Source organism: Cucurbita maxima, unplaced genomic scaffold (genome assembly GCF_002738345.1).
Source record: "Cucurbita maxima cultivar Rimu unplaced genomic scaffold, Cmax_1.0 Cma_Scf00005, whole genome shotgun sequence".
Taxonomy (NCBI): Eukaryota; Viridiplantae; Streptophyta; class Magnoliopsida; order Cucurbitales; family Cucurbitaceae; genus Cucurbita; species Cucurbita maxima.
In genome coordinates, this window is record NW_019272021.1 from 6,775,943 (window position 1) to 6,802,517 (window position 26,575).

The following is a 26,575-nucleotide window of genomic DNA, read 5'->3' on the forward strand; positions in this document are numbered from 1 at the left end:
GTTCCGTTGAAAGTAATAGCTAAAATTGAGCGTCTCAAAGTAAAGCAAGTAATTTTGCAATTGCTGTTTCCAAGATACTTCTACATATAAAATGGAAAGAACTATACGAAGCCATTGCTTCAGGCATACCATCCACAAAATCTGATTCTATAACTGAATTAACCGAGTGTCTTTTAAAGAGCCAGTGTTGCAAAAACTTGCAATAGGATTAGTGTGCTTAATATAATACTAAAAGCTGCAGCTTATTGGCCACGTGTAATTCGCAACCACGTGATAGTACCGAGAAACTGATTTAGGCCGGAACGGAACTAACTCTTTCATTCTAACTAGTAATAAAACCGAAATTAGTTTTACTGTAATGACAGACAATAGTTCAGATCAAAATTAAACTTCTCACATTGACCTTCAAATACAAATCCCACTTTATCAGGGCTAAAACTCACTAGGCTTCTCTTCGTACAAAGTACAGCTTACCCATAACATGGAGAATGGCAACAAACGCTATGAAACCAATGCTCATCACGAGAACAACGTTGGGGGATATCTTGAGCCCAGGAGCATCATCCGTGTAAAACTGCAGCATTGTTCCAGCTGCCCCTCCAGATGTACCGGAACTTGTTGTCCTTCTCCTGCGCATGCTGGCAGTAGCTGCCGCACTTCCTCTCTGGGGAGCTGCTCCACCTAGTGCCATTCTGTATTGACAAAGAGAAAAAAAAAGGTTGGGACTTTCAAGTTGATTATTGACCAATTGACAGCGATGAAGAACACTTTAGGCATTCTTTGTTGAACATTTCTGAATCAAATCACAAGATATCGATCTCATTACCTAACAAAACAATCAATCAAACAACCTTCTTTCAAGAGGAAAAAATCCTAGCCAGAAGCATGCCATATACAACATAATTGATGGCATCACAATCCAAAACTCCCAAAATCCGTACAACTTTTTCACTGACATGAATATGGATTTTGTATCACACAAAACAATAAATTTTGAAACCTCCAAACGAGGCAATATGTAACGAAACAAATTAGTAGATTATACACCATGAGTTGAGATTAGATATTGATCGACTTGCCACTAACTCAATTCAATAATCTCAACAAAAGTTATAGATCGTGCCTACTATGTATCAAATTATGCAAGAAATCAGAAGCTTAATTTAACCAATTCTTGCCTTAAAGATAAAAATCTATTAAATCCTGGACTTGCAACGCCTTAAACCAGAAATATGCAAATGTCCTTCCGCAGAAGTTCAGAATCTGGCATTGCAACCTATACCAACGCATAAGTTGTATTCACATGGGAACAAACGATTTCAAGTCCTAAATTTGCATAACATGAACCATAATTTCACAACATTATCTTATCGAAGAGCAAAAGTAAAAAAGAAAACATTATCTCCAGGCGCAAAGAACCGAATTTCCAGTGAACTTGGTCAGATGAATTTGTATGTTAGAAATTAATATCAAGCAAGATCTGGCGATCATCCAAAATCTGAGACGCAATAGGCAGGAAGGAAATCGCAGTTGGTACAGAGAAAGAAGAACAACAACATAAAGACAAGACCAAACCCTAAATTACCAAATTCTATAAGAAAAAAGAAAACTGAATCGGGAGCGAGATCTGGTTGTAAAAGTGGACGAGGCAGATCTTAAAATTTCAAGAAGGTCGAAGTGTTGGTAGAAAAAGAGAGAAGGAGGGCGAAACTTGCCTGAGTCGAATTGAAGAGTTGAGATCGGCAGCCTCTGAAGGATCTGTTTAATCGAAGAGGCGGGACGGACGGAGAAGCTAATTTTTATAGATTTAGAGGCATATTTTATAATTGACGTATTCCAACCAATACCTTCCAACCACGTGTCATATTCCATATTCTTCTGGGATTAAGAACATAGCAGCCTAAATTCTTTCATGTAACCGAACCGAACCGAACCAAGCCAACGGTTTGGATTGGTTCGGTTCGGTCTGCAGTCATTGAAATAAATTATAAGGTGAAATATGTTATTTTGTGGGGAAGGGAAAACCGAAATTACGGCAAATATTACGTGAAGAAAATTGGAAATTGTAGGATAAGGATGCGAAATGGTGCACTATTTTGGGCCGCAAGATGGGACATCGGGAATCAGACAGTTAACCGCTTTTTTTTTCTTTTTTTTTTTTCCTTTTTAATTTACATATTTTCTACTAAATAAATTCCTTAAAATGATTGTGTCAAATTTAAATTTGCAAACATGGTTACTAATGCTGTTCCGTAATTTTGTATCATTAGAATAAAAATTGAAAAATTATATAAAATTTGTATTGAATAATTAATTAAAAAAAAAAAAAAAGTTGTAACCATCATCCATAAAGAAGTACGCTCATAATCACGATGACGTCTCGGGTGCATGGAATTGATAAATGGATAGTTAAAAAATTAAAATGTGGCGGGTTGATTGTTCCCTAACAAAATAGGGATGCCATACGGCAGCTCCCTTCCTCAGTCTCCGGCTTCTATAAATACGCCAACCCTCTCATTCCGCTATACTCCACCCGCACCTACCATCTTCTCCCTAAGAAACTACAAACAATGCCCCGTTTCCACCATTATTATTATTATTATTATTGTTCTCTTCTCTTTCCCGCCCTTCTTTCTCTTTCACTTACCCCTTGCTTTTGCTTCCCTCTCAAATCCTTCAATGTCTCCATGTACCAGTCCTATGATCTCGATTGGTCCCCGGCCATTGCTACCTGGTACGGTACCCCCAATGGTGCCGGGAGCGATGGTACAACTATCCACACATTTCAACTTACACTAAATATCTTAATCAATTGAATTATACTCAAATTTATATTACGTTTTTTTAGGAGGTTCCTGTGGGTATGAAAAAGCGGTCGAGGAACCACCATTTTCGTCGTTAATCGCCGCAGGTGGCCCTTCTTTGTACAAATCCGGCAAAGCCTGTGGAGCTTGTTATCAGGTAAATGTGGCTTTTAATTACATATAATTTAATGATATGAATGAAATGCCCCATTATTGTATACCAAATGAATGGATTATCTATCAGGTGAAGTGCTCCGGAGAAGGTGCATGTTCAGGGAGTCCGGTGACGGTGGTTATAACTGATAGTTGTCCGGGCGGCTCCTGTGCTTCCGACTCTGTCCACTTCGACCTCAGTGGCACTGCTTTTGGTGCTATGGCTGCTCCTGGGCGGGCCGATGAACTCCGCAGTCTCGGCGTTTTGCACATTCAACATAAGAGGTTATTCATATTCAAACACAACACTTTTTACTCTAAAAAATGGAGAAGTTATTAGAATTTCAATTATATCAAAATTTAACACTCTCTTCGGTTGGGTTAATCAATAAGTAAATGACATCACATATTATTATACGAGGGTCAATATTATAATATTTGATGTTTGATTGTAGGGTGGAATGCAATTACCCGGGAACCTCGATCAACTTCATCGTGGACTCAGGGTCGAACCCAAACTACTTCGCAGTTCTGATCGAATACGAAGATGGAGATGGAGAGCTAGGTTTAGTGGAGCTGAAACCGGCGCTCAACTCGTACTCATGGATTCCAATGCAGCAGTCATGGGGTGCAGTTTGGAAGCTGGACTCTGCTTCTGCGCTTCAACCTCCCTTCTCCCTCAGGCTCACTGCCCTCGGCTCCGGCAAGACCGTGGTGGCTAACAAAGTAATTCCGGTCGGGTGGCAGCCCGGACAGACTTATAGATCAGTGGTCAACTTCGATACATAATTGAGAAAACTAATGCAATAGTAGCAATCATAGTAATAGTAAGCAGTATGAGTATGAGATGTTGCGTAAGAGAAGGAAAATATGCAATCAGCCGGAAGTCAACTTATTTAGTAGAGTAAAGACTTTCTGGTTTTGTGACATTGCATGAGCTATATACAAATAAATATCCTTCCTATGATATACTTTAGTTTCACTCACGTCTAAAACAAAAAATTTGAATCTACACATCCCCCAAAGGTTTGAAAAGCTTTTACAACACACATATGGCCCATCCTCTTACCTCTTTCGGCTAGTAATTTTCCGTTTCTCGTTTGCTTGCTTGATTTATTTATTATTATTATTGGTACAAAAATAAATAAATAAATAAAGGTCTTAACTATTGACAACATTCATTGCCCGATCCGCATTCCAACACACACGTATATATATAAATATTTACAGAACCCATTGCTATTACAAAGAAGACCTTTCTAAATTACAAACCACCCTGAACAAATGCCTGTTAGAAAAAAAAAAACTTTTGAAATGCCAAGAACGCACCCTTTCACGCATGCACCCCAGAAGGCTTCAAAACGTTGGAGAATTCGAATGACTAACTAACTACACGGCTAGAAGGCTAAGTTAGAATGAAAAGAGGAAAACCATATTAGGGAGTATGCAACTTTCATCGACATCCAGGGTCCGAGGCTGGTCGGTCACTAGGCCGTTGACGTACAAATTGTCCTTTAACTCGCGGTCGCTGCTCTGCCAATCTTTTCCGGCTTTGATATCTGACCTTTATAAATAAAAGTGAAAGTAAAATCAATATCCTAGAATTCGAAAGTGTCATACGCATCTTCAGTTGTGTAATTAAAATCTCAATGGGCTACGTCAAGAAGCACGGATTCTCATAAGTTGGAGTCTTAATATGTCTTTTAGATCCATTAGTTAGCATTGAAATCCAAATATGCACTAAATTTGCTCACCTTTTTCTCATAACAACGACCTTTCCGTTTCAACCTGAACTTCTCCAGAGCGGCTTCCCTATGCCTGGAACGAGAAGAATCCAGTCCTTTACTTCCTTCATAGGTAAAGACATTGGATGCATTCATATTTTCAGAGGCTGCAGTCTTGTCATCCACTACACTTGACGAGGTGTTGCCTTCTGTTTGGTTGCAAATGCTCCCATTCGTGTTGCTATTTATATGATCCGTTTCATTGCATAAGCTACTACTGGCACTATGTGTAGCAGCACTAGGAGAGTCATGTTTCAACTCCTCTGCCACTCGTTCAATAGTATTATCTGTGTTTTCTACATATTGATGACCAACTTTTCTCGGGTTGGAAATATCACGACAGTTATGGAATGAGGTATCAACAGAAATGGGAGACACCTCTTGTTCACATGTTGATCTGGTATTAGGAACTCGAGGCAAGACTGATGGCGTGTAGAACATGGAATGGAGAACACGACCAGCGGGAGCCTTATCAGATATCAAATCTGGATCTGGAAAAAGATCAAGTTGTGGTTGCAGAATTTGATGTTCAGCCTGGTCAAACCCGCCAGCAACCTTTGGGGTCATATTCTTCCGACTGTTTCTTACTGGAACTCCATGGTCTTGGTATGTACAACCCGAAATTCCTGACAGTAGACTTGGCAATGGTCTAGGAGATTGACCAGCACTTGTGTCTGATTCAGTAGGGGCATTGGGTTGTGTCACAGAAGGGGGTTTCATCATCTTACAGCTATTGTACCTGTTAAAATAGAATGCTCTGGTTGGTCAAGAATTCAAAAGAGCAAGATACAGTAAATTTTCATATATCAAGGGCATAACGAAAAACAATAACATCAATTCTCTCTGACTGTTACCAAACACCCTGAAAAGATCATGGATTCAGGATTAGATAGAAACAAACAGAATAGCATTTGACCTTAAACATTACTGACATTTGACTGTTAACCCAAATCTCATTGGCATCAAAGACTGAAAAAAGAAAGTTATAATATGCTCCTCCAATGAAACTGTCAAGGTGGATTGTACCCCTGCAGAGCCCTTATTTTAGTTAAGCACATAGGCACGCAACCCAAATCTCCTACTCAATATCATTAATTAGCATCCATAAGTCTATCTTTATATCATGTCAATGCACTCTACAGTCGGTGTATAATAGTTTCCTCAATAGGCAATGTCACGATTAGCAATTTCAACCATCACCTAGAATAAAATCAAACACTCACGATGAAAAGGCTGAAGCATTGGAGTGGTTCAGCACATGCCCATTTTCGCTCCACTGGCCTTCTGGTTTGGCCGGGGAAATACTTCTTAAAGAAAGCTCCAACTGAGGAGAAAATTCTAATTTGATTGCGCTGGCATCGTTGGAGCTAGATAACCAGCACTTTTGATGTTCATCAAACTTGCAGATGCTATTGATGTGCTTCCGATTATTGTCAAAATTTCCTATCAAGTCGTTGATACTCCTGGAAGGTTCAGTGTCCTTATTGTTGTAACTAAACATCTCAGAAGCACCATCATCGACGACCTTGTAAAAGTCAGGCCTCAAAACTTTATTCTGGCTTCTTATTTCTGCAATAACACAATCTTCTTTCATTCTTGAAGGAACTGAATTGCAAGCTTCACTTTTGGCCACATTATCCGACTTATCTGCCAAAAATTAAAGAAAAAAAAGTAGAGCAGCACTTCCCAAAAAATCACGAGAGACAACTGAAGACAATGTTCTTCCTTTGCTACCGATATCAGAGATCTTTCAGGGGAAAAAACGAAGGAAGGAGGGAAAAAAAGGAATGAGTATTGAAGTTCGCAACAAGAGTGTACCTCTGATGTTGGTTTTAAGTATATCAAATTCTTTGTCCATATAAGCACCAAATCCACGTTTCTTACAACTCATATTTAGCTTTGGAGCAGTCCCATCCTTCAGTGGTGACAGACCCTGCATATTTGGCATGCATCTATTCTCAGCTTCCAAGTAAGGTGTTGTACAAGAGCTCTGCACAAGGGGTGGCAAACCATGTAGTCTCCACAAGAAACTTCATGAAGCCAACCTAGGGAATACCATTGATGAAGATTCTCCTATGCTACTCAATACCTATGTTCACTTTCCTGTTTCTTATGCAATTTACAATGGAGCAACGTATTCTCAAGAAGAAGGGAAAATAGGAGGAGACGATGCAATTATGGTGCTAGATAATTGATAAAATGTTTAGTCTTCCCTTAATTCAAGCATAACAAGTGAACCTTAACGGTCAGAAACTTTTTACAAGGTTGTCAGTATCTTCGATCTTTGTGAATTAGAAACAACTTTACAGTTTTCTCAAACTGAAACATCTAGCACATCATATAATCTGCAATACCGACTTACAGATTTATATCTTCTATTCTCGTAATATGATACCAAATTCTGAATTTACAAAAAAGAAACAAAAATATACATACCTGGGCATCACTTCCCTTCTCACTGCATTCCTTAATTTTCTTTCTAGAAGCCACACAGTAACTTGAATAATTGCTACCTTCATCATTATCAGAAGTGGCCACAACTTCACGCTGTCCAACAGTTAAATAGGAGGGAAATTTCCCACTAATCTTCTAAATCCAAAAGAAAAGAGAAAACCAGAATTAATTGCAGGGAGAAGTGAAGCAGGAAAAGGAGAGGAAAGCTAAAGGATAAACATACCGTGTGCCTTCTCCAAACATGCTGCCAAAGGTTCTTGAGCTCATTTTTTCTAATTGGCTTAATAAGAAAATCAGCCGCACCTTTTAACATACACTTCAAGACCATGCTAACTGCGTCGCAAGATGACATCACTGCAATGATTGAGAAAAAAAAAAAAACATCGACATTTTGAGCTTCACCAACCATTCAGATGATAGTACTCAGTGAAAGGAACATACTTATAACAGGAATATTTTTGCAAATGTCGTGCTCCATGACTAACGTTAGTAGTGCATAACCAGATATTGATGGCAAATCCACTTCAGTAAGTACGAGATCAATATTATGCGGTCTTCCCTTCAAACATTCCCATGCCTTCAGTCCATCAGGAACAGCATAGACTGCTCAAATAAAAAGTAGATGTAGAGGCCTAGATTGGAATTGTCTTTTTAAAGAGCAAAATAATCATTCCAGAGAAAGAGAGAGCACAAAATACACAAGAAAGGAGAAGCGGTTATCGTGGAGAGCCGGTGAGAAATAATAGATCTCCCCATACACCCATCCCACCCCGTCCGGAAAAAAACATAAGAGGAGAAAATCATATATTTTTCCAGCACCATGTAAAAAGCACATGGAGTTTACACTTAAACTATGGCTAGAAGAATCCGTTTGACGCAAGAAATATTTATTCAAAAGAAAAGAAACGAAGGCAAAGAATCCCTGCAGAGCATTCACCAAAATAAGAACACATTCGAGGATATTTTGATCACGAAGTGTAGAAGTACATAGATTGCAACGAAAAAGAGAGGACTCAAGACAAGAGGGTTTCAATAAACATAGATGGAGGACTTCAAATTAAAAGTCTCTCGCCATGCACTGATTAAATTGCATGCAAATGATACGTTCGGGGAAACAAATTTCCATGACACCAAAAATAAGGCCTGCAGTTTTATGGTTTAACTTAATGGGTAAAAGCGGCCTTTTACCAATCTGGCCCAGTTTTTCTGAAATCTAGACGCCTACAAGCCATTTATCTGATACTTCAGTACCGTAACTAACATGCACCGGCTTTAGAAGCAGAGTGATTTGAAAGTGTACGTGGTAGGGTAAGTGTTTTGAAAGATAAAACAAAGTTGGTTGTCAAGTAATGTTTTCATTGTAAGGAAGGTATTGCTACACCAGTAATTGACTTCATATGCCAAGACTTCAATCTTAGTAACTTTCTTATACGATGTTCGCTTCTCTTTAATACATCAATATTCTACGGACGTTCATTTCCCGAACAGAACAGCATTAAATTTCGAAGACTGTAATCTCCGAACGAAGAGAAGAAGCACTCTAGATGAAGGAAACGTCGTTTTGATAGAATTGAAGGCAAAACAAAAAAGAAAAGAAAAGTACTCAGCAGAAGTTATAGACATAATAACGTCCAAAGGCAGCAAATTATAAGGAATAAAAGGGTTGGCAAAGCAGGGCAAAGAGAATAAGACCTCTGTAACTGCATTTACGAAGAAGCGCGGCGATGATCCGGCGAGTAGAATCATCAGCTTCAACAAGCAGAACACTAAGCGCCTGTTTCGGGAAAAGCTTGTGTGATCCATCTTCGTCGGCGTGGTGAATATGTTTCATCTCTATGTCCACTGTCTGATTCTTGATTTTCTTCCTCTTTGTCCGATCATCTTCATCCAAGACCAAGTCCAGGTCCAAGTCCAAGTCCATATCCATGGCGTCGTCGTACACACCGCTCAACTCGACTTTATCCATTCTCAAACACCCTGCCAATGATACAAAGGAATACAGAGAAATGAAATTGGAACCCTAATTTGGATGAAGAAAAGCAGAACACAGACGCAGCGTATGAGAGAAGAGAAGAGAAGAGAAGAGAAGAGAAGAGAAGAGGAGAAGTATACCGAATCATTTACCCAAATATCCAAAATACTCCTGGCTGGCCTTGATTTCTGTAGAAAGGAAAGACGGAGAGAGAGTGAAATTCAAAAACACCGACCGCAGAACCACCTTCGAGAATCCTAGTCTGCAATAAGCTTTCACTCACCACCGCGAAAACCCAACAAATATCTGCCAACACTTTCTGTTCATTTACCTCTGTCACTCGATCTAAAGGTGGGCCGCCAATGGATCATGGCTGCTCAATATGACGTGGCCCCTTGGGAGCCACTGTTTGTGATTTTCTGCCATGGATGGAGTGGTGGTGGTCGTCCTACGCCCGGGGTCCACTAAACTAACACGTGTCCCTATATCTGGGTACTCGAGGCTAAGATATTTTTTAAGCGCCAAGTGCCACGTAGGACTTGTGCCCCACCCATGATTCTGAGAGAGTTGTGGTTGGGAGGTAGACACGTGGACCTCTTTTGCTTTGTGGCGCAGCAGAAACTATGCTTTTAGCCCCGTTCTGTTTACTTCTTACCATCGCTTTACTTTGAAATTATCAGAAATTGGAAAAGAAACAAGACCCACAACACTCGCTAGAATTATTTAGGAATTTGGGATTAGTAGAGTAGATATGATATATACAGCCCGATGCGAGGTCACAAGCACCCTCACGCACCCCAATACCCTGTTTCTCTTGCCAGATGCCTCAGCTACTCGCTGTTTCGTGCGCGACCACACACTTGTCATCTTCTTCCTCGGGTTTGGTGTAAAAATTCCAAATCTATTTGTTAATTCCCATTTTGTCCGTGGAATGGGACTTCATATTTCATTTGTTTTTTTCTACAACTTTATACAGATAGTTCCCATATTAACTACTTTTACTTTTATCTTGAGTTCGAGTACTTCCTTCGAATTCCGTTGCGACCACTCTCTACAGCTGGGTAGCAGTTTGGGTATTAGGTGTACCCATTATGCACCAGATACATGCCCCACACCAGTTTAACCTCTATTTAACCCCTTCATCTTTTCATAATCACCACCCAACTCACCCTTTCACCCCCACCATTCTTGCGTTTAGACTCCCCCACATCTGCTACACCACGTTCTCATTCCATGGCAGCAGCTGCATGGCTGTTTGTTTGTTTGTTTTTTTTTTTTTAATAAAAATAATCGATTATTTGTTTAAGTGTATTTTGATCCAGGGCCAGAACCAACATTTGGCATCAAAGTAAGAATGTTGAAACAAATGTATCACCATGAGAGTTGCTAGAGGAGATGTGACAACGACAAAGAGCGAAAACATATTAAGAATGAGAGATCTCCACAATAGTATGATATTGTCCACTTTGATCATAAACTCTGATGACTTTGCTTTGGGTTTCCTCAAGAGACAACAAATTAATGGAGATACTATTCATTGATTATAAACCTACGATCATTTTCTAAATTAGTTAATGTGGAACTTTCATCTAACATTTTGCTGCCATCTACCCAGTAGTATCAGAGGACGTTTTTCTTACGCTACAAATAATGCATATGGATGTGGAATAAGTCAAAGAAGCAAAGGTGCAGACCTTGAAGAGTGAGTTCTTGCTATGAAGTTAACTACGATTGTCACCTGCATTCGTTTATTGGACGACAAGGTGGAAGAGATCTTTATCGTCAAGACGTTCCTTTGTGTTGTCTCCTCAAGATTCATGCAAATTATTGCTTCGTATGACCACCTCAAGAATATATCAATTGAGGAGGCTGTTGGAGAAGAGACTTGGCCGAAGGAGGAGAGGAGAGGAGGCAGATGTTACCCAATTGGGTAATTTATTTGTTTTCATTAAAAGAAAAAGAAAAGAAAAGAAAAAAATAGTGTTGAAATGTACACGGTTGTTGTTAGGTGTTGAATCATAAGAAATTGATGTGATGTGGGGGTAAATAATTTGGGAATATATTTGGTATGTTAGGGTGACAGTTATGTGGTATAATACACATGAAAATATTTAAATATCTCCACGTTTTATAATAAGATAAAAAAAAAAAAAAAGAAAGGAAAATATTTATTATTGGGCGCAAAAGAAGCGCAGTGTATTGAACTCAATATCCCTTCCTAGTCGAAGATTTGAGGGGATCATGGTAGTGTACGATTCCTGGAAGAGCAACGTTGTTCTTAGTTTCTAGTCCAGAAGAACTTCACAAGGCATGTGATGGAGGAGAGAGAAGGCAAGGCAGAGGACTGGTGCTTCGTCTGCAAGGACGGTGGAGATTTGCTTCTTTGCGACAATCGGTCCGTACACTCTTTTCCTCCCCATTCCCTACCTATATCGTCTTCCTTCATATCCTCTGCATGATCATACCTATCAACTTTCTTGTGCATTCCGCATGATTTTTCATGTTTAAACTCCTCCCCTCTTCGTTTTAAACCCTCGCTTTTCTCTGCCAAACTTGGAATCATTTTGTTTTTCTGGAACCATGATCGTCTTCACGAACAATGTGGTGCGGTTTTTTTTTCTGCGGGGATTTTTGGCGTCGATGGGCTACTTCTGAAACAATGTTGCGTGCATTTCGGATTCTTGAGCTATGCATTGCTTTTCAGGAACTGCTCAAAGGTGTACCATCTTGAATGCGTGGGATACGATCGCGAAACTACCTCTCAAATAGAAGACGACTGGACCTGTGGTAAATACGCCGATGATTCCGATTTCCATATATCTTTGATTGTCTTTCACAAAGACAAACACAAATGATTATTGTTGAGTGCAGCGGCGGAAGTAGAGTTTTAAATTACTTTTTTGCAGGCCTTTGGACCAGATTCTAATATTGATATTGATACGACCTCTGATTCTCTCGTGCCACGTTTTTTCAGAATGCCATTCTTGTTCTTCCTGCAAGGGAGCCTCGGAGGTCCACTGCTTCTGCTGTCCAACATCTTTTTGCAAAAACTGTATAAAATCTGTGAAGTTTGTACACTTGCGAGCCAACAAGGGTCTCTGCACAGATTGCTGGACCCTCGTTCGTCTTGCAGAACAACTTTCAGTTTCTGAGGTATATCGATTAATTGCTTGCTTTATTGATCCCAAGAGAGTGAGTGGTTCAATTAATGTTTTGCTTGTTTGAATCGTTCCTTTGATTAGTACAAATCTGTGGATTTCGAAGATAGAGATACACATGAGTGCCTGTTCAAAGAGTATTGGGAAATTGTGAAAAAAGAAGAAGGTTTAAGAAGAGGCGATCTTGTGGCTGTGGAAGAACCCTACTCGTCGAAGGGAAGAAGGCACATGAGGGGCACCACCCCAACGCGGGTCGTCAAGACCCTACAAGATAGAGATACCAAGTCCAATACATTCAAATTGATCACCAGCTGGGGATCTAAACCTCTCATTGAATTTCTCACTTCCATTGGCGTAGATATAACCACGCAGCTATCTCAATGTGATGTCAGTTCCATCATCTTGAAGTACGTTCAGGAGAGGGACCTTATTCATCCCATAAAGAAGATGAAAATCATCTGCGACAGAAACCTGCATCTCATTTTCAAGAAGAACACCATACCCTTGAACCAGATTAATGCTCTTTTGGGACCGCATTTTTCTCATGGTAATGACACCCAGAGAACCAACAATGAGAAGAAGAGATGTTTAGAATCGGATCCACAAAATGGGGATGCTAAGCACCAGAAAACATTGAGCTGCTCTCAGGAAAAATCTCCGAACGATAAAGCTTACTTTGCATCAATAGTTGCCCATAACATGAAACTCGTCTACTTGAGGAAGAGCTTAGTGGAGGATCTTCTAGAACAGCCTGAAAGCTTCGAGGACAAGGTGGTGGGAAGTTTTGTTAAGGTCATGGAAACGGAATCGAGGGAAATTCGTTCTAAAGGGAAGATTTCTCAACAGCTCTTGCAAGTTACAGGTTAAAGCAGATGTTCCTGTTGGTAATGTAAAAACAAATTAGAGTTGTTAGCTTTTGCTGATTCATTAACTTATTGACTTGTGGCCTCAGCTGTAAAGAAAATGTCAAGCACTGATGGGAGTAGTATTGGGCTGAATGTTTGGACGTTGCCGGACATTCAAATTTCCATGCTCTCTGATTCAGACATAACTGAGGTAAGAAAAGGAGTTGACATTGCCAGGAATAAGATTGCTGAACTTGTTTTGAACATAAGGGTTTGTTTTGATGATTTCCAGGAAGATTGCCAGGATCTTAGGGAAAAGATGGCCAAGGGTCTGTTCCAGAGACCTACCGTTGTAAGTTGATATGAATAAGATAAATAATTCCTCCATTTCATACATCTAATCTAACCGTGAACAGCAAGAATAAGTTGGCTTTTGATTCTCTTTCTTTTTCCGATGGCAGGAAGAGATAGAAAAGAAGGCTCGGATTCTTCATCAGGACATCAGGAAGGACGTACGTATTTTTGTCCACTTTGAGTATAAACTCTCATGACTTTGCTTTGGACTTCCCTGGGTCATTGTACATGTATTCCTTACTCTTATAAACCCAAGATCAATGCCCTAAATAAGCTAACGTGGGACTCCCTCCCAACAATCCTCAACAACTAGGCCGTTTTTTTTCTTCCAAAATAATGAATCATTGTTTATTGGCATTTCCTTGTCCTTGAAGCTTTTCTTTTTATGGTTGGTAGTGGATGAAGAGAGAGCTAGTGAAGTTGCAAAACCTGATCGATCGCGCAAATGAAAAGGGGCGTAGAAGCGAATATCCTTTTGAGGTGGGGTTTTTTGTTTTGTTTTCCATTATTTTTGAAGCTATTCCAAGCTCATCGCCATGAATATCCTTAACTAGCATGTTTGGTTGGTGCTTTAAACGCTATACCAACTTATAGATCAAAGGCAAACGCTGAAGAAAGAAGCAGGACGACAACAACAACCACCACTACTACTCAAACAGCTCCCCATTGCCATCGTTGACACTGCCGAAGCCGAAGCCAAAGCCGATGACCCATCACTCAAATTTAATCCTCCTTCGTTATAGTGAACCCAGATTACTTTTCTGGCATTATTATAGCAGCAACTATAAATTTAGTAGGAAATTGAATCCCTTTAGTTTTGCGATTATATTATATGTAATTTTAAAGTTGGACCACTCCCACCTTTTCTTTCTATAGATAGCTTTACTAACGTATCTCGAATTTGAATCGAGGAGGAAGAACAAGATTATCGACTTATCAAATTTAATATGATACAAAGTGTAAGGAGGGTTGTCCATGGCGGATCCCTTCCTTCAAACTATCTGCCAGATACGACGCCGTTTCCGCACTTGGGTACAGGTTCCGATTATCACATTTTCTCTATAAAAGAAAAAGAAAAAGAAAAATAAAAAGAAATAAGAAAGGCGTTTAGCAAGTTCGTTCTCTACGTTGTTGTTGTTGTTGGCTGGAACCACGTCGCTCCCTCGTATTGGGCCGTGTATTCATTATGGGCCCAGAATGAATGCAAGCCCACATCCCAAGCATCCATAAAATCCCAACCTTGAAGACTTCCTCAAACCCTAGGACGCTTCCGTATTTGCGCAGCGAAAAAACAGATCGTTCACAGCCTCCGCCATTGCCTGTTTCTTCTGGTCTCAAATCTCTCCCCCCTCGCTTTCCAACTGCTGTTATTCATTTGTTTTTCTTCATTGCATTCGATTCCTAATGCTTCCTCATCTGTGTTGTTTTTCTGCGTTCCTTCTTCCCTAACTTCGCTCGCTTCTGATCCTGCAGTGAAAAATGTCGATCGGAGAAATTGCTTGCTCCTACGCTTCTCTCATCCTCTGCGATGATGGCATCCCTATTACAGTATGCTTCTCTTTACTCCTGCCTTCCCCACTTCAATATTTCATTTATCTCTTAGCAATTACTTTCGTGTTTTCGTATACCGGTTTCGAAGTAATTAATGGGAGATTTCCATGTGTTGTTCTAATTGATTGGGAGGATATTAGGATTATTAACATGTTGCGCGATTTCCATCATTATAGAAAAATTATTAACTGTTATTCGGTTTTTTTTCATCAATATTTTATAGAAACAATGTTTACTATCTCTTATTCTTCTGCCGTTATTCCTTTTCTGGTCTGTTTATGAAATTTGTTCCAAATTGTGATCATCGCCTCCTCTTATAAATATATGTGATAGCTTTTGTTTGCTACATCGTTTCAACAGGCAGAAAAACTTGCTACGCTTGTTAACGCAGCTAAGGTTGACAATGTGGAGTCTTACTGGTTCAACCTTTTTGCTAAGCTGGCTGAGAAGCGTAACATTGAAGATCTGATTCTCAATGTTGGTGCTGGTGGAGGCGCTGCAGTCGCTGCTGCTCCAGCTGGCGGAGCTGCTGGTGGCGCTGCTGCCGCCGCTGCTCCTCCACCGGAAGAGAAAAAGGTAAGCATAGCCATTTCGCTCCTAAGAAAGATATATTCTTGTACTTCCTGTCATGAAAGCTTGTTTTTGGGGTATAATGTGTGTATTATCGTGACATGAGGTTGGATTATTTTTGTTACTTGCAGGAAGAACCAAAGGAAGAGAGTGACGATGATATGGGATTCAGTTTGTTTGATTAGGTCAAGATATTGCATCGCATATTTTGTGCTCGGTTGATTATCTTTTAAATGCGAGAGGGTTCTCTTTATTTTATAGATATGTAATTTTGGACGTCCTTGACAAATTTGGCCCAAGTTTTAATTTGAATGTGATCGAATTTCAACTTTTTGGTTGAGGTTTAATTTTTTTATATACCATTATGTTCTCCCGCCGGTACACGCTAGGTATAATATGTTTTTTCTCCATTTGTGTAGTTTGTCTTTCTTCTTGACAATTGGAGCCCAATAGCTTTTGTTGCTAAAGTTCTTCAACGATGATGTGTGACTTAAGATTATTAGAGCTGAGAATGACATTTTATTTTCTCTCTTTTTTCCTTTATTATCATTATTTTTTTATTAATCATAAGTCCAATACAATTTGTGCCCTAACTTGAGAATTGTTATTTTTTTTAATTTAACAAATATGATAGTGGGTGATAGAGATAGTATCATGGAATTATAATTATCGTTTTTTTTAATATAATTTGTACCATGTTCAAATTATTAACATGGAAACTAGGTTTGCTCGACGTATATTCTTTTAGCTTTTTATCCACAAACCTATGATTTTAATCAAGGCTCCAATTGTCAAGTTTGTCTACTGCAATTTTTAGTTCGGAAGGATGCGATCATCTCCCTTAATACAAGGCTGCTTCGAAGGGGAAGTATTTGAAATTACGGAGTAGCCTTTGACGAGATGACCGTCAGACCTCGTGTGGTCAAGGGTGGTCTACTCAGGGATGGAGTATTTGCTAATTTAAAGAGGTTCATCGCATTTCAAAATCTCCCAATGATTCATGTTATTAACTGTGATGTCTCTCTAACTAACCAAGAACTTCTGTACTCAAAAACTAAACAAGAATTCCACGGTTACCACTTGACCAATTTTACAGTCTCTATTTTGTTTTCTGGGACTTCTTTGAATCCACAACCTGTTCATGTTGATATGAATTATAGAGACAAAATTGAAAGGAACATCAGTTTCATATTCTAAAACACTCCCCTCTGAAATTGGTTTAGGCAATTTCGTTAACAGCTTCGTATTTTTATGAACAACAAAGCACTTGGTTGGGTAATTAACAACTGCGTTCTACCGTGGAGAAATCTCTGTATGGGATTGCAGGAAAAATTCAATCAATAGCTCATATAATTTACCCTAACAAATCGGCTACAAACTAACAACCTCCGTAATTGTATTTACAGATACAAAATGTCATCCTCCCCTCGAGAAATTTGACAGTACATAACTGAGACTAACCAAAAGCACCTTTTATCACGTGGGTTTAAAATTAAGGAGTCGCTTCATACTCTGTCAAGATTTGCTCGTCTTCTCTTTCCCTACATGAATTATATATGTATTTCGTTTCATGTCAGAAATTGACGGATCAGAAAGACAAAACATATTAGGAGGATCAGAAACATAACTCACCAAATAGATTTGCTTTTAAAGGGAATCGAAGGGAGGACGGTTTCTTTACTTTTACCTCCTTCAGTTGCCTGCTCTTGTTTAGTTTTTCTACTTTTTCTACTCCACCGCTGCTATCTCCTACTAAAAGATGAAATCCTTTTGTGACCTTGTCATGGTAGACGGCTGGTGGTGCAAGCCTCAATTGAGGCATATTTTCTATGTCTATTACTCTCTGATTTTTCTGTAAGTTAGCCAGAATCTCAAACTGCAACAATACACAGATTCAGGTATTTCAGTTGCAACAAAACCTATTGGTCGTTGCACTAGTAAGACAAAAACAATACCCGTGGTATTTGCTGAAGAGTGTATGGAAGCTCCAATAAATCTGTTTCTTGTGGATATGAAACAGAAGCTCCTGACGACGATTGAGTTCTTGATGAAAATTTATTCACTAGACTGTATTCAGTCAGTGCTTTGCCTCTAGACCGTTGAGAGTGATTGCTATGCACACAAACCTGGCATGAGAAGTCTCCACCTGAAGCCTCATTATCAAGAACTTCGCACTGAAGATGAGTTGCATGACCACAGTTAAAAACTCGAACTCTGTAACTTGATGAGCTCTTGACAAGAAGGCGATTACATATGCAACAGACAGCACCCCGGGGAGCATATCCGTGAGATGCCCCTTTCTTCAATAAACTCATGGTATAGAACGTGTCATCCTCAATTAAAGCTTTGGCAGTATCCTAAACAAGTTTGAAAAGGCTTCAATTTACATTTTACAGGCGTATCAGACACATCTTGGAGGTCTGCCTGGGGGATCACATATTCTAGAGGATCAAACACTAAAACTCAGGCCTCAGAGAATTGTGCATGTCTCCTAGGCATTTACCTTGAATTAATCTTGTACATTCTTGTGTTCCATAACATCCATACGAGTAGCCAAGCCTTAAAGCCTATAATAACTACTTGGCTACAACGAGTTTGAAGGGAGACATTTTTCATATCAAGTTCCTTATAATATAACATATACCATTTTAAGTATTCGAACTTAAATACTTAAAACTTGGTTAAAAAAGAACTTAATAATGGAAATTCAATCATAAAATTCAATGATATTTATTTGTCGAAAAAGAATAAGCCAGATATCAAGCACCCCAGACATTTCTTAATAAAGTTATACTGAGGGAATGAAAACATACCAGAATTCTTCTTTCAAAGCCAAAAGTCCCAAGCATCCCAAGTATGGTAAGTTTAAAATCGCCAAATTCTTGACTTCCGTTGTCAGAGAGAAGTCTGGACATGATAGTTGGAAGATGAACATATCCTATCATCCCCTCAACTATCTCTCTGATAAATCGAGAGAACAAACTCCTTAATATATGAGCAGTTTGATTGGACTTCAAAATTCTCCATGTAACTATATGTGCTTCTTTATCCTTTTGTGAACCTGATGACTCGTTCAAGAATTGAACTTGATTTTCTCCAAAAGAAGCAGTTCTATAATTAAATGATTCAATTAAAGGCTCACAAAACCTGCCAATCCAAAGAAAAAAAAAGTCCATCACAAACTGAGAACCAAATTTAAATTATGAATACAAGGTACAACGCATACTATAACACTAAAGTTACGCTCAGGAACTACCAATTGCAGGATAAATTTATCGAAGTAAGACACTGAGCCTATATTTTTTCCAATTAAGATTTAAGGTGGAAATACATGAGATATGTTTATGCATATGCGCATAGGTACATACATACATATGTACCCAAAAGCATAGGACAAAAAGTCGAAAAGATGTTAAACGCCCCTTTCTTCTCTTTCCTTTTTCATTCACCAATAAGTTCGTTAGCAATAAGAGAAGTATTTAGGATTTATCAGCATGCTAGCTACCCTCCTTCCAAATCTCTCAAATCTCACTGCATGACGATATTTACACGTGAAACTTGAAAAAATAGTGCTTTCTCACCAAAATCTGTCTTTGGACCTCACTTCCTGTGGATCAAAACATTGTGCTATTTTATACATTTGGAAAGGAGAACACCCGAAGAAAGTAAATTCCCTCATTTAGGAGCTTCGTCACTGGTTCATTAACACCCATGACAATCTCCAAAGCAGATTGATAGAACTTCTCTATTAAATATAAAGTAAATTCCTTTGGAAAGGAGAACACCCGAAGAAAGTAAATTCCTTCATTTAGGAGCTTCGTCACTGGTTCATTAACACCCATGACAAACTCCAAAGCAGATTGATAGAACTTCTCTATTAAATATAAAGTAAATTCGAAAGGAGAACACCCGAAGAAAGTAAATTCCTTCATTTAGGAGCTTCGTCACTGGTTCATTAACACCCATGACAAACTCCAAAGCAGATTGATAGAACTTCTCTATTAAATATAAAAGAGAAATATAAGTTAAAGAAGCTTTCGAAAGCTCCCACCTCTCCTATACCAGAACAACACAAATGCAAAAAATAAACTGAATTCCCCCAACAGCCCATCTAACACCTACTCCAACTCAAGGCTCCATATACAATGTCCGGGTACTTCTACCTTACTGCACACTATGCTTACTCTCTTCCTTCTACTCTTTTCCACATCCTTTTCCACATAAATAATGTGCATCCACCCAAACTTATTCCCTATTTGCCTAGTGTATCTAAATGCCCTTATTCATCACTTCAAACTATGCTGTGACTTTTTTTGGCTCATTTTCCCAGCTTTTGCTGGCTAATCTACCAGAGGATTTGCATGTCATGCTAGCCACAGTTGACAGTATTTGGTTGCTCGTCATCCTTTCAATAGAAGAAAACTCTAGGGCTCAACATTATTAGAGCTATCTTATGTCCTACTTGGAATAGCTCTCATGTCTTCAAGGATAGGCTCTGACAGCTTCTTTGATCCATGATCTGTTTTAGCTCTTATGCGGGGTAAGTTTTCTACTTCCGACACTATAGCCTGTCTTCTCCTATAGTCCAACATAAATATTTTTCACAAGTTCCTTTGAATTGAGTTTTTCTCCATCATTTTAGAATTTCATCTTATCAATGAAGTGTTTCTTATCCTTCATTAGAAAAATCTTCCTTATCTTTTATTAAAACATGTTTATTATACAAAAGAAAAGCAAGCCAGAAGGCAAAGAACTCACGAGTCGAGTAATTTGAACCAAAGTGTCTCAGACTCCTCAGAGTTCAAACGAGGAGTATTTCGCTGGCACAGTCCAATACAAGCATGCAACAAAACATATATATCATTCACCTGCACAAGAATGATCAGAGAAAACATGAGTTGCCAGCAGCAAAGCTTCTACATGAAAACACGAGGAAATTTTATTTGCACATTTCAGAAGTCCAACCTACAAACCTCTTGCAATTTTAAAACAGAGCTGAAAAGTTGTGAATCATTAGAACCGCTTGAAGCACCATTTGTAACAATGCCTCCCACGGCAGCCTCTAGGTCATGGAATTTTTTGTCTAGGCTAGAAAGTGTTAAGAAAAGAGCACTACCAACATCACCAACCCTCTCCAACAAGAATGCTGCAGCATCAATAACCTCATACTGTTGGCAGAGGCGCAAACAATGCTCCACATGATAGCTATCAAAAGTCTCCAAAAACTTGAGAACTGATTCACGTTCATACTGACAAAGTAGCTACAAATTGCAACAATGATCAAGGATCAAGAATTCTAAGTTCTTCAAGAAATTCAATATAATCCAAAGTAAAATCAATATAATAACAAGTCCTTTCCCAAGCTTTATGCTGTTGAAGCGTAGGGAAAAAAAAAAAAAAAACTAGTATGCAGTTTTATGGCAAAAGCTGCAGCTTAATCAAGGAGGACATTAAGTTAAAAGTGGGTAAAGGTAACAAGACTCTGTAAGGTAATTTGACAGGATAACAAGCCAGCATCTTTTAGCGGAATTGTTCTTCAGACCTGTTTACAATGGTAAGTTTAGCTATTCCTCAATCAAAGATTGTAGGGATGAATATGTGATAGGGTGAAACCTCAGATGTAGAAAGGATTAAGGTAAAACTAAATAATGGATTAACCTCTTGGCCACTTCTGGAAATTCCAATCCACCAAGCAAGAGGACTTGCTCTGGTGGATCAGATAGACAACCTGATCCGGCAAGGAACTTTTCATTGAAAGTTGTCTCTCTTATCTCTTTTAACTTCTAAAGTTCCCCAAATCAAATCTTTCAAGATCAGCTTGTAGGGTTTAGAAAGAGAAGTTAAATATTGCAGACAACATCTAGATTAGGCATCCACATTCAGAGATTTTTTTTCCTATCTCACACATTGTTTATCCATTTATGATGAGCACCTGAAAATTTTCATACGAAAATTGATGTGGTTGCAACTCTTTGGGAAATTAAGTGGAAGAGAAATTCTAAATTAGATGCAAGTCAAATTCAATTTTTTCTCTCATTGGTGTGCTCTCTACTTCATTTTGTAATTCTAGCTCCTTTTGGTTGATACTAGTTGCAGAGATTTTCTTGGAAGCTCCCTTGGTTTTTCCTCCTATATTGTTGTACTTCACAACACAATGAAAAATATTGTTTGATGAAATGACAATAGATAATACCTAATATATCACATAAGACAGCATCCCTTAACAACCATCAATTGAATGGAAAGAACTAGGTTAAATACGTAAAATGCTTACCTCCACATAAAGCTCAATTATATCATCAGTCACATCAACAGGATTGTTAGACAGAAATTTAGGGAAATCAGAGAGCTTTTGCAGGTAATCATCCAATCCTTTAGTTGAATAGTTGACCCCAAAATTATCGTCTTTCTTTAAGCAAGAAAAGTTCAGGTTTCCAGATTGGTGAACCTCAATGAGAGTCTTTAAGTACAGAAATAGGCTTCTTGGATGATTATGAAGCTGGGAGAGGATGTCTGAAACATCATTGCTGAAATGATCAATGACCAAGAAGAATGTCCCCTCTCTGCAATGAATCAGATATGTTTGAGAGAGAATTTAAAGATATGACTGACTGAAGTAGTACACTTTTGGAAACAGAAGACTAATTTACTTTTCATATCAAAGCTTTCCAGATAAACCTACTAAGTAAAATGAGGATACAAGGTAGCTTCATAAAAAAATAACTCTGTAACCTGTTTAAATTAAGAAGCTCTGGAATTCGAGAAATGACCACTCCCCGAAATTCAGTTTGTTCAGAATTGTTGAGCTCCATTAATGTTCTGTTGATAAAGGCAAAAGCATGAATGGGTTCGTCTACATCTTTCATGTAGCCATCCAAAGCTGATGAATACTGATGACTGATGCTATGAATTAGGCCACAAACCTATAAGAACATGAAAAATGTCAGAGTATGACCAAACACAACAATAATATTTCACAAACAGAAAACATAAAAAAGAACAAGTAATGTAAATGGATATTGAAACTAAAAACATAGTGTTAGACCTCCAATCCAAAAGGTCTACTCAAGAAAGTGCGAAAAGGGAATTGTAACTGTTTCTAATGTTTAAAACTATAATTTTTCTGTTTGTTTTCTTTGTTTGGTATTTTAAATTAGGGAGTTATAACTCCTTTAGTCAGTTATATTGTTTTTGTTTATATGTTTTTTCTGTGGATTACCTGGTATTTTGTGTGGTTTATGGATGTTTATGGAGAGATAGTAGACCCTCCCGAATTGGTCTCTAGTTTTGTGTTGAATTTTCTTGTGGACGTAGTGAATTGATAGGGAATCCTATCACATTGAAAGACTCCAATCTAGATTAAAAGTAAAGTTCTTCGGTCCCTTTTTGCATATCTCATCACTTCAATGGAACCTATTTCCTATGACTGTAAAAGAAATGAATATGGCAAAAGTACCTGGAAAAATTGTGCTTTCTCACACATTCTTAACACAGAAGACGGATTCCAATGGGTCTCTGGTATCACCTCCAAGAGAGAAAGTACTTGCCTTTCCCTTTTTCTTGAATGTACACTGTTTGCAGTAACGCTATGCACAAAATCAATTTCCATTTCTGGAATATCACTATTGGATATCAAGTGTTCCAAAATCTGACCAACTACGTCCTTAGAGGCAGTAGCCTTTCCACACACAACGTAATTGGCAACAAAATCGAACAAATGAAATAAGTTCTTCTTTGAAGGCCAATCTTCAACCAATGTGATATTATCGCCACCTGGGGACCTGTATGTTTGACTGATAGCCTTATCAAGAATATGAACAAGAGCATCGACTACATTTTGAACTAGAAAGTTCTTTCTTCCAGAAGTTGAGTTCTTTTCTTTTTGTGCCTGTATACTTGCATCCACTGAACCATCTAGAGAAGAATCAGCTTTGACGATTTCACCTTCAACAAAAGCACATCTCAAAACATCTAAAGTAGCACCAGTATCTAACTTTAAGAGATGATACAGATTTAAATATCCAACTTCAGATGATTTATTTGAAATTGATCTTGTATCCACAGTATCAGAATTCTCCAACAAAAACTGTAGTAGTTCATCTCTAAGAGATTGCACGCGTGAATGAGAAAGAGTTCCTTGGCCTGAAAAAAGATAAAGCTTAACGCTTCTCATCAGTTCAAAGATACTTGTACAGGTCAAATAAAAGAAAGGATGTAGCAAAAGCAGATTTCAAATCATTAATTATATGAAAACAAACTGCATGAAATATTGGTAATTTTTGGGATGTGTTGGGGTCCATGAAATGCTAAACCAACCACAACTTGAGTAATACCTGGTGGAAAAGCAAGTCCTGAAAAGCAATATTTCAGATAAACTAGTATCTTGTACCTGTAAAAGAAAAAAATTGTACTTCAATCAATATGCATAAATTAATCTTTTGGAGAAAAGGAACAACACACAAAGATTTGAACAAAATCTTCATCGATTAAACATACACCAAGTATAACACCCAAGCTCCTTCATAAATGAAATTTTTTCTTGAACAAGAAACGAACAGAAAAGTGAGTAAAAGCTCCCGAACTAATACATCAGGAGAATAAGGCTCAAATAAATTAAAAAGAGAGCAACAGTAGGAAGCCTAGAGCTTAGTAATATCAAAATGCTCCAACCAATACTTACTCTTACCCTCAAAATTTTATTCATTTCACTTGAATCATAATTCTGAATTAAAATGTACAATGGCTCTCTGTCCCCTCACTCTACCACCAGGTCCCCACCACCCACCTTCTGGTTTGTCCTCTGCCTTGAACCTGCAGGCGAACCTACATACCCATGGAACCCCATCCACCACCCAAGCTTTTTTTACTATCGAGAGAAAGACCTTCACCATAGACAAGGACTAGCATATATTAGACCTAATTTTCGTATCATTGAAGCCACCAAAGACGAGTTTCTCCGTCACCTTCTTTAAGAGTCTCTCCAATGGCTCCAAGAATGCTTCTCCAAGCTATGTGAAACTCCCCTCAGCCATAAAATCCATAGAGAACCTCACCTCCCTGAATATGTGGCACGAGTTGAGAAGATATCGAACCTAAAGGGACACTGTGCAGAAATCACAAAGCTTGGAGCCAATGGGGGTTCAAATAAACTAACTCTCCCCTAAGGTGAAGATAAAAAGAGATGGAGAAATTTTATAGCCACCATTGAAGCTCTCAACAATCAACCAATCATGAGGGAAGGAGAGAGGAGGAAAGAAGGGAGAACATACTATTTCAGTAGGAACTTGACAAGGATTTGTAACTGCAGGAATTCTTTTTCATCATGGAAAAAATTGTTAGGAACTTAGCATGAACTTAGCATTAATAAAAGAAGTTATAAACACATACACAATAATTAATTAAGAGGATGTAATTGGGTCCTTCGCTGGGTTCTATGTTTCCTTGTGGGCTTCAGTTAAGAAGCTTTTTGTTGTAATTATTCACTAATTTGTATCTTGTTTGATTAGAGGACTTTCTTTTAGGTGGCTCCATCCTTGTGGACTCTCTTTTTTGTATGTTCTTGTATTATTTAATTTTTTTCCCTCAATAAAAGCTTGGTTATTCCTCAAAATAAATAAATAAATAAATAAATAATGATAATAATAAACAGATGTAACTGATATATCATACCCAATGGCAGAAGCACGTTTGCTTTTACTGGTTTGTAACACTGCCAACAGCTCCTCTAAAGGTGTCCTGAAATCATCTAATCCTTTGTTGAAAAGATACACCAATGCACTATACAATCCATGATCCCGGCATAACCTAACAACCTATAGAAGAAAAGAGGTAAAAGGTATAACTATAGTTCTAAAACATTAAATTCAAAGAACCAGTGGATTTTAGCAAGGAGATCCCATAGCTCTAGCAACTCTACTTTTCCACCTTTCCAATATTAAATTGAAAAACTACACTTTCATTGAAAAACATGAAAGATATACAAGGATATTCCAAAGAACAGCCCAACAGGAGGAGTCCAAGCTATTCAATATTGACAAGATTTAAGTTCAAATTGTTTGGCAGAGTTAGACAGGAAAATCTTTTGCCAACCCCTGTCCTTCCTATAACCATGACCGTGTATCCATGATCTAGGAAGGAAAACTATAAACCTTGTTCCTGTTAACCCATTTTCTTCCTTTGGCTTGAGGAATATTTCCTCCTCTCTTTTATTATTTTATAATGAAATTGTTTCTTATTAAGAAAATAATAAGGGCATGAAGAGGAGGCAAGTCCACCTTTCCTATGATAATTTGTAAATGGTATTATCGGCATTAGCGACTGAAATATGACCTACTCAGATCTAATTTAGGTGGTACCCTAGATTTTCATTGCTGTATGCATTAGCCACGGGCTTTTGTGCGTCTGTTACTTTTCTCTTGGATGACTGAAAAAAAGTTGACAGATGGTCGGGCTTCTCACTTAGTTAAATGAAGATAATCTGACAAGTAAAACATTTCTTGGGAAAGTGCTTCTAGTTTTTTCTTTTCTTTCTTTCCATTTCGTGTGTGTGTGCGTGTGTGTGTGGTGGGGGTGCTTTTTTGGTATTTGGTTATCATTCGTGTGGGTAATAACACCATTAATTATATCACATTCTTGTAACAACACAAATTGGTGACTTGATGATGCGTATGTGGTAAAAATTAGATAAAATACATAAAAAAAAAAAAAAGAAAGTTGGATGGATACAAAATTACGTTTGAAAAGATCAAGTGGTAAAAACCTGATTAAAATCTAAGGAAGAAATATCCATGTGAAGAACACACTGTTCTACACGCTGCAACCATCCTCTTTGGCTATAATGCTCTACCAAAGCTTGCATAATCTGAAAGAACGCCAAAAAAAAAAAAAAAAAAAAAAAAAAAAAAAAAAAAAAAAAAAAAAAAAAAAAAAA

The 26,575-nt window shown here is 38.2% G+C and overlaps 6 protein-coding genes across 12 annotated transcripts in view; 3 read left to right on the forward strand and 3 right to left on the reverse strand.

Moving 5' to 3' along the window:
• Window positions 1-275: 275 nt before the first annotated feature.
• Window positions 276-1,755, reverse strand: LOC111480059 (protein transport protein Sec61 subunit beta-like). The gene is made up of 2 exons (XM_023125000.1): window positions 1,660-1,755; window positions 276-692 (listed from the first exon to the last, which is right to left on the reverse strand). The coding sequence occupies exon 2, from the start codon at window positions 689-691 to the stop codon at window positions 443-445; it is 249 nt and encodes an 82-aa protein (XP_022980768.1). The 5' UTR covers window position 692; window positions 1,660-1,755; the 3' UTR covers window positions 276-442.
• A 793-nt stretch (window positions 1,756-2,548) lies between these two features.
• On the forward strand, window positions 2,549-4,251 carry LOC111479279 (putative expansin-B2). The gene is made up of 4 exons (XM_023123833.1): window positions 2,549-2,766; window positions 2,849-2,961; window positions 3,049-3,242; window positions 3,413-4,251. Exons 1-4 carry the CDS (start codon window positions 2,571-2,573, stop codon window positions 3,744-3,746), a joined length of 837 nt encoding a protein of 278 aa, XP_022979601.1. The 5' UTR covers window positions 2,549-2,570; the 3' UTR covers window positions 3,747-4,251.
• LOC111479278 (two-component response regulator-like APRR3) lies at window positions 4,103-9,512 on the reverse strand. Of its 4 annotated transcripts, XM_023123830.1 has the most exons (10): window positions 9,451-9,512; window positions 9,308-9,355; window positions 8,888-9,172; window positions 7,637-7,798; window positions 7,419-7,549; window positions 7,178-7,330; window positions 6,560-6,731; window positions 5,965-6,388; window positions 4,712-5,480; window positions 4,103-4,521 (listed from the first exon to the last, which is right to left on the reverse strand). In XM_023123830.1, exons 3-10 carry the CDS (start codon window positions 9,159-9,161, stop codon window positions 4,411-4,413), a joined length of 2,196 nt encoding a protein of 731 aa, XP_022979598.1. In that variant the 5' UTR covers window positions 9,162-9,172; window positions 9,308-9,355; window positions 9,451-9,512; the 3' UTR covers window positions 4,103-4,410. The 4 variants fall into 4 exon arrangements, with proteins under 4 accessions (XP_022979598.1, XP_022979599.1, XP_022979600.1 ...); XM_023123831.1 differs by lacking the exon at window positions 9,451-9,512 and having other exon boundaries at window positions 7,178-7,327; window positions 9,308-9,444; XM_023123832.1 differs by lacking the exon at window positions 9,451-9,512 and having other exon boundaries at window positions 6,560-6,674; window positions 9,308-9,444.
• Window positions 9,513-11,391: 1,879 nt separating this feature from the next.
• On the forward strand, window positions 11,392-14,234 carry LOC111479607 (zinc finger CCCH domain-containing protein 44-like). 3 transcript variants are annotated; one of them, XM_023124357.1, is made up of 9 exons: window positions 11,392-11,562; window positions 11,872-11,954; window positions 12,142-12,320; window positions 12,410-13,187; window positions 13,278-13,381; window positions 13,463-13,522; window positions 13,632-13,682; window positions 13,921-14,004; window positions 14,119-14,234. In XM_023124357.1, the coding sequence occupies exons 1-9, from the start codon at window positions 11,483-11,485 to the stop codon at window positions 14,134-14,136; spliced, it is 1,437 nt and encodes a 478-aa protein (XP_022980125.1). In that variant the 5' UTR covers window positions 11,392-11,482; the 3' UTR covers window positions 14,137-14,234. The 3 variants fall into 3 exon arrangements, with proteins under 3 accessions (XP_022980125.1, XP_022980126.1, XP_022980124.1); XM_023124358.1 differs by having other exon boundaries at window positions 13,921-13,991; window positions 14,100-14,211; XM_023124356.1 differs by having other exon boundaries at window positions 14,079-14,192.
• Window positions 14,235-14,747: 513 nt separating this feature from the next.
• On the forward strand, window positions 14,748-16,055 carry LOC111479609 (60S acidic ribosomal protein P1-like). The gene is made up of 4 exons (XM_023124359.1): window positions 14,748-14,855; window positions 14,998-15,072; window positions 15,436-15,651; window positions 15,777-16,055. Exons 2-4 carry the CDS (start codon window positions 15,004-15,006, stop codon window positions 15,828-15,830), a joined length of 339 nt encoding a protein of 112 aa, XP_022980127.1. The 5' UTR covers window positions 14,748-14,855; window positions 14,998-15,003; the 3' UTR covers window positions 15,831-16,055.
• Window positions 16,056-16,939: 884 nt separating this feature from the next.
• The window catches only part of LOC111479042 (vacuolar protein sorting-associated protein 8 homolog), a 19,502-nt gene continuing 9,866 nt past the window's right edge, over window positions 16,940-26,575 (reverse strand). Inside the window, exons 8-19 of one of the 2 annotated variants that reach the window (XM_023123500.1) lie at window positions 26,405-26,506; window positions 25,315-25,457; window positions 23,979-24,034; window positions 23,102-23,787; window positions 22,378-22,568; window positions 21,920-22,208; window positions 20,619-20,906; window positions 20,404-20,513; window positions 18,459-18,792; window positions 17,601-18,002; window positions 17,278-17,521; window positions 16,940-17,186 (exon numbers count right to left, since the gene is read on the reverse strand). In XM_023123500.1, the coding sequence (XP_022979268.1) occupies window positions 17,161-17,186; window positions 17,278-17,521; window positions 17,601-18,002; window positions 18,459-18,792; window positions 20,404-20,513; window positions 20,619-20,906; window positions 21,920-22,208; window positions 22,378-22,568; window positions 23,102-23,787; window positions 23,979-24,034; window positions 25,315-25,457; window positions 26,405-26,506 (2,871 nt within the window). In that variant the 3' untranslated portion in view covers window positions 16,940-17,160. Of the gene's footprint in view, window positions 17,187-17,277; window positions 17,522-17,600; window positions 18,003-18,458; window positions 18,793-20,403; window positions 20,514-20,610; window positions 20,907-21,919; window positions 22,209-22,377; window positions 22,569-23,101; window positions 23,788-23,978; window positions 24,035-25,314; window positions 25,458-26,404; window positions 26,507-26,575 lie in introns of those variants that run through there. The other variant, XM_023123501.1, reaches the window with a different exon arrangement.

What these genes read in the sequence shown, in the direction of transcription:
- LOC111480059 (XM_023125000.1), bottom strand. Translation starts at nt 691, where the DNA reads ATGGCACTAGGTGGAGCAGCTCCCCAGAGAGGAAGTGCGGCAGCTACT.
- LOC111479278 (XM_023123830.1), bottom strand. Translation starts at nt 9,161, where the DNA reads ATGGATAAAGTCGAGTTGAGCGGTGTGTACGACGACGCCATGGATATG. An exon ending in ACTTAAAACCAACATCAGAG is followed by an intron (nt 6,389 to 6,559) that starts GTACACTCTTGT and finishes AATTTTTGGCAG; the next exon opens with ATAAGTCGGATAATGTGGCC. An exon ending in AATGCTTCAGCCTTTTCATC is followed by an intron (nt 5,481 to 5,964) that starts GTGAGTGTTTGA and finishes CTATTTTAACAG; the next exon opens with GTACAATAGCTGTAAGATGA.
- LOC111479279 (XM_023123833.1), top strand. Translation starts at nt 2,571, where the DNA reads ATGCCCCGTTTCCACCATTATTATTATTATTATTATTGTTCTCTTCTC. An exon ending in CCTGTGGAGCTTGTTATCAG is followed by an intron (nt 2,962 to 3,048) that starts GTAAATGTGGCT and finishes ATTATCTATCAG; the next exon opens with GTGAAGTGCTCCGGAGAAGG. An exon ending in TTGCACATTCAACATAAGAG is followed by an intron (nt 3,243 to 3,412) that starts GTTATTCATATT and finishes GTTTGATTGTAG; the next exon opens with GGTGGAATGCAATTACCCGG.
- LOC111479609 (XM_023124359.1), top strand. Translation starts at nt 15,004, where the DNA reads ATGTCGATCGGAGAAATTGCTTGCTCCTACGCTTCTCTCATCCTCTGC. An exon ending in ATGATGGCATCCCTATTACA is followed by an intron (nt 15,073 to 15,435) that starts GTATGCTTCTCT and finishes TCGTTTCAACAG; the next exon opens with GCAGAAAAACTTGCTACGCT. An exon ending in CTCCACCGGAAGAGAAAAAG is followed by an intron (nt 15,652 to 15,776) that starts GTAAGCATAGCC and finishes TGTTACTTGCAG; the next exon opens with GAAGAACCAAAGGAAGAGAG.
- LOC111479607 (XM_023124356.1), top strand. Translation starts at nt 11,483, where the DNA reads ATGGAGGAGAGAGAAGGCAAGGCAGAGGACTGGTGCTTCGTCTGCAAG. An exon ending in AACAACTTTCAGTTTCTGAG is followed by an intron (nt 12,321 to 12,409) that starts GTATATCGATTA and finishes TCCTTTGATTAG; the next exon opens with TACAAATCTGTGGATTTCGA. An exon ending in ATCAGGACATCAGGAAGGAC is followed by an intron (nt 13,683 to 13,920) that starts GTACGTATTTTT and finishes TATGGTTGGTAG; the next exon opens with TGGATGAAGAGAGAGCTAGT.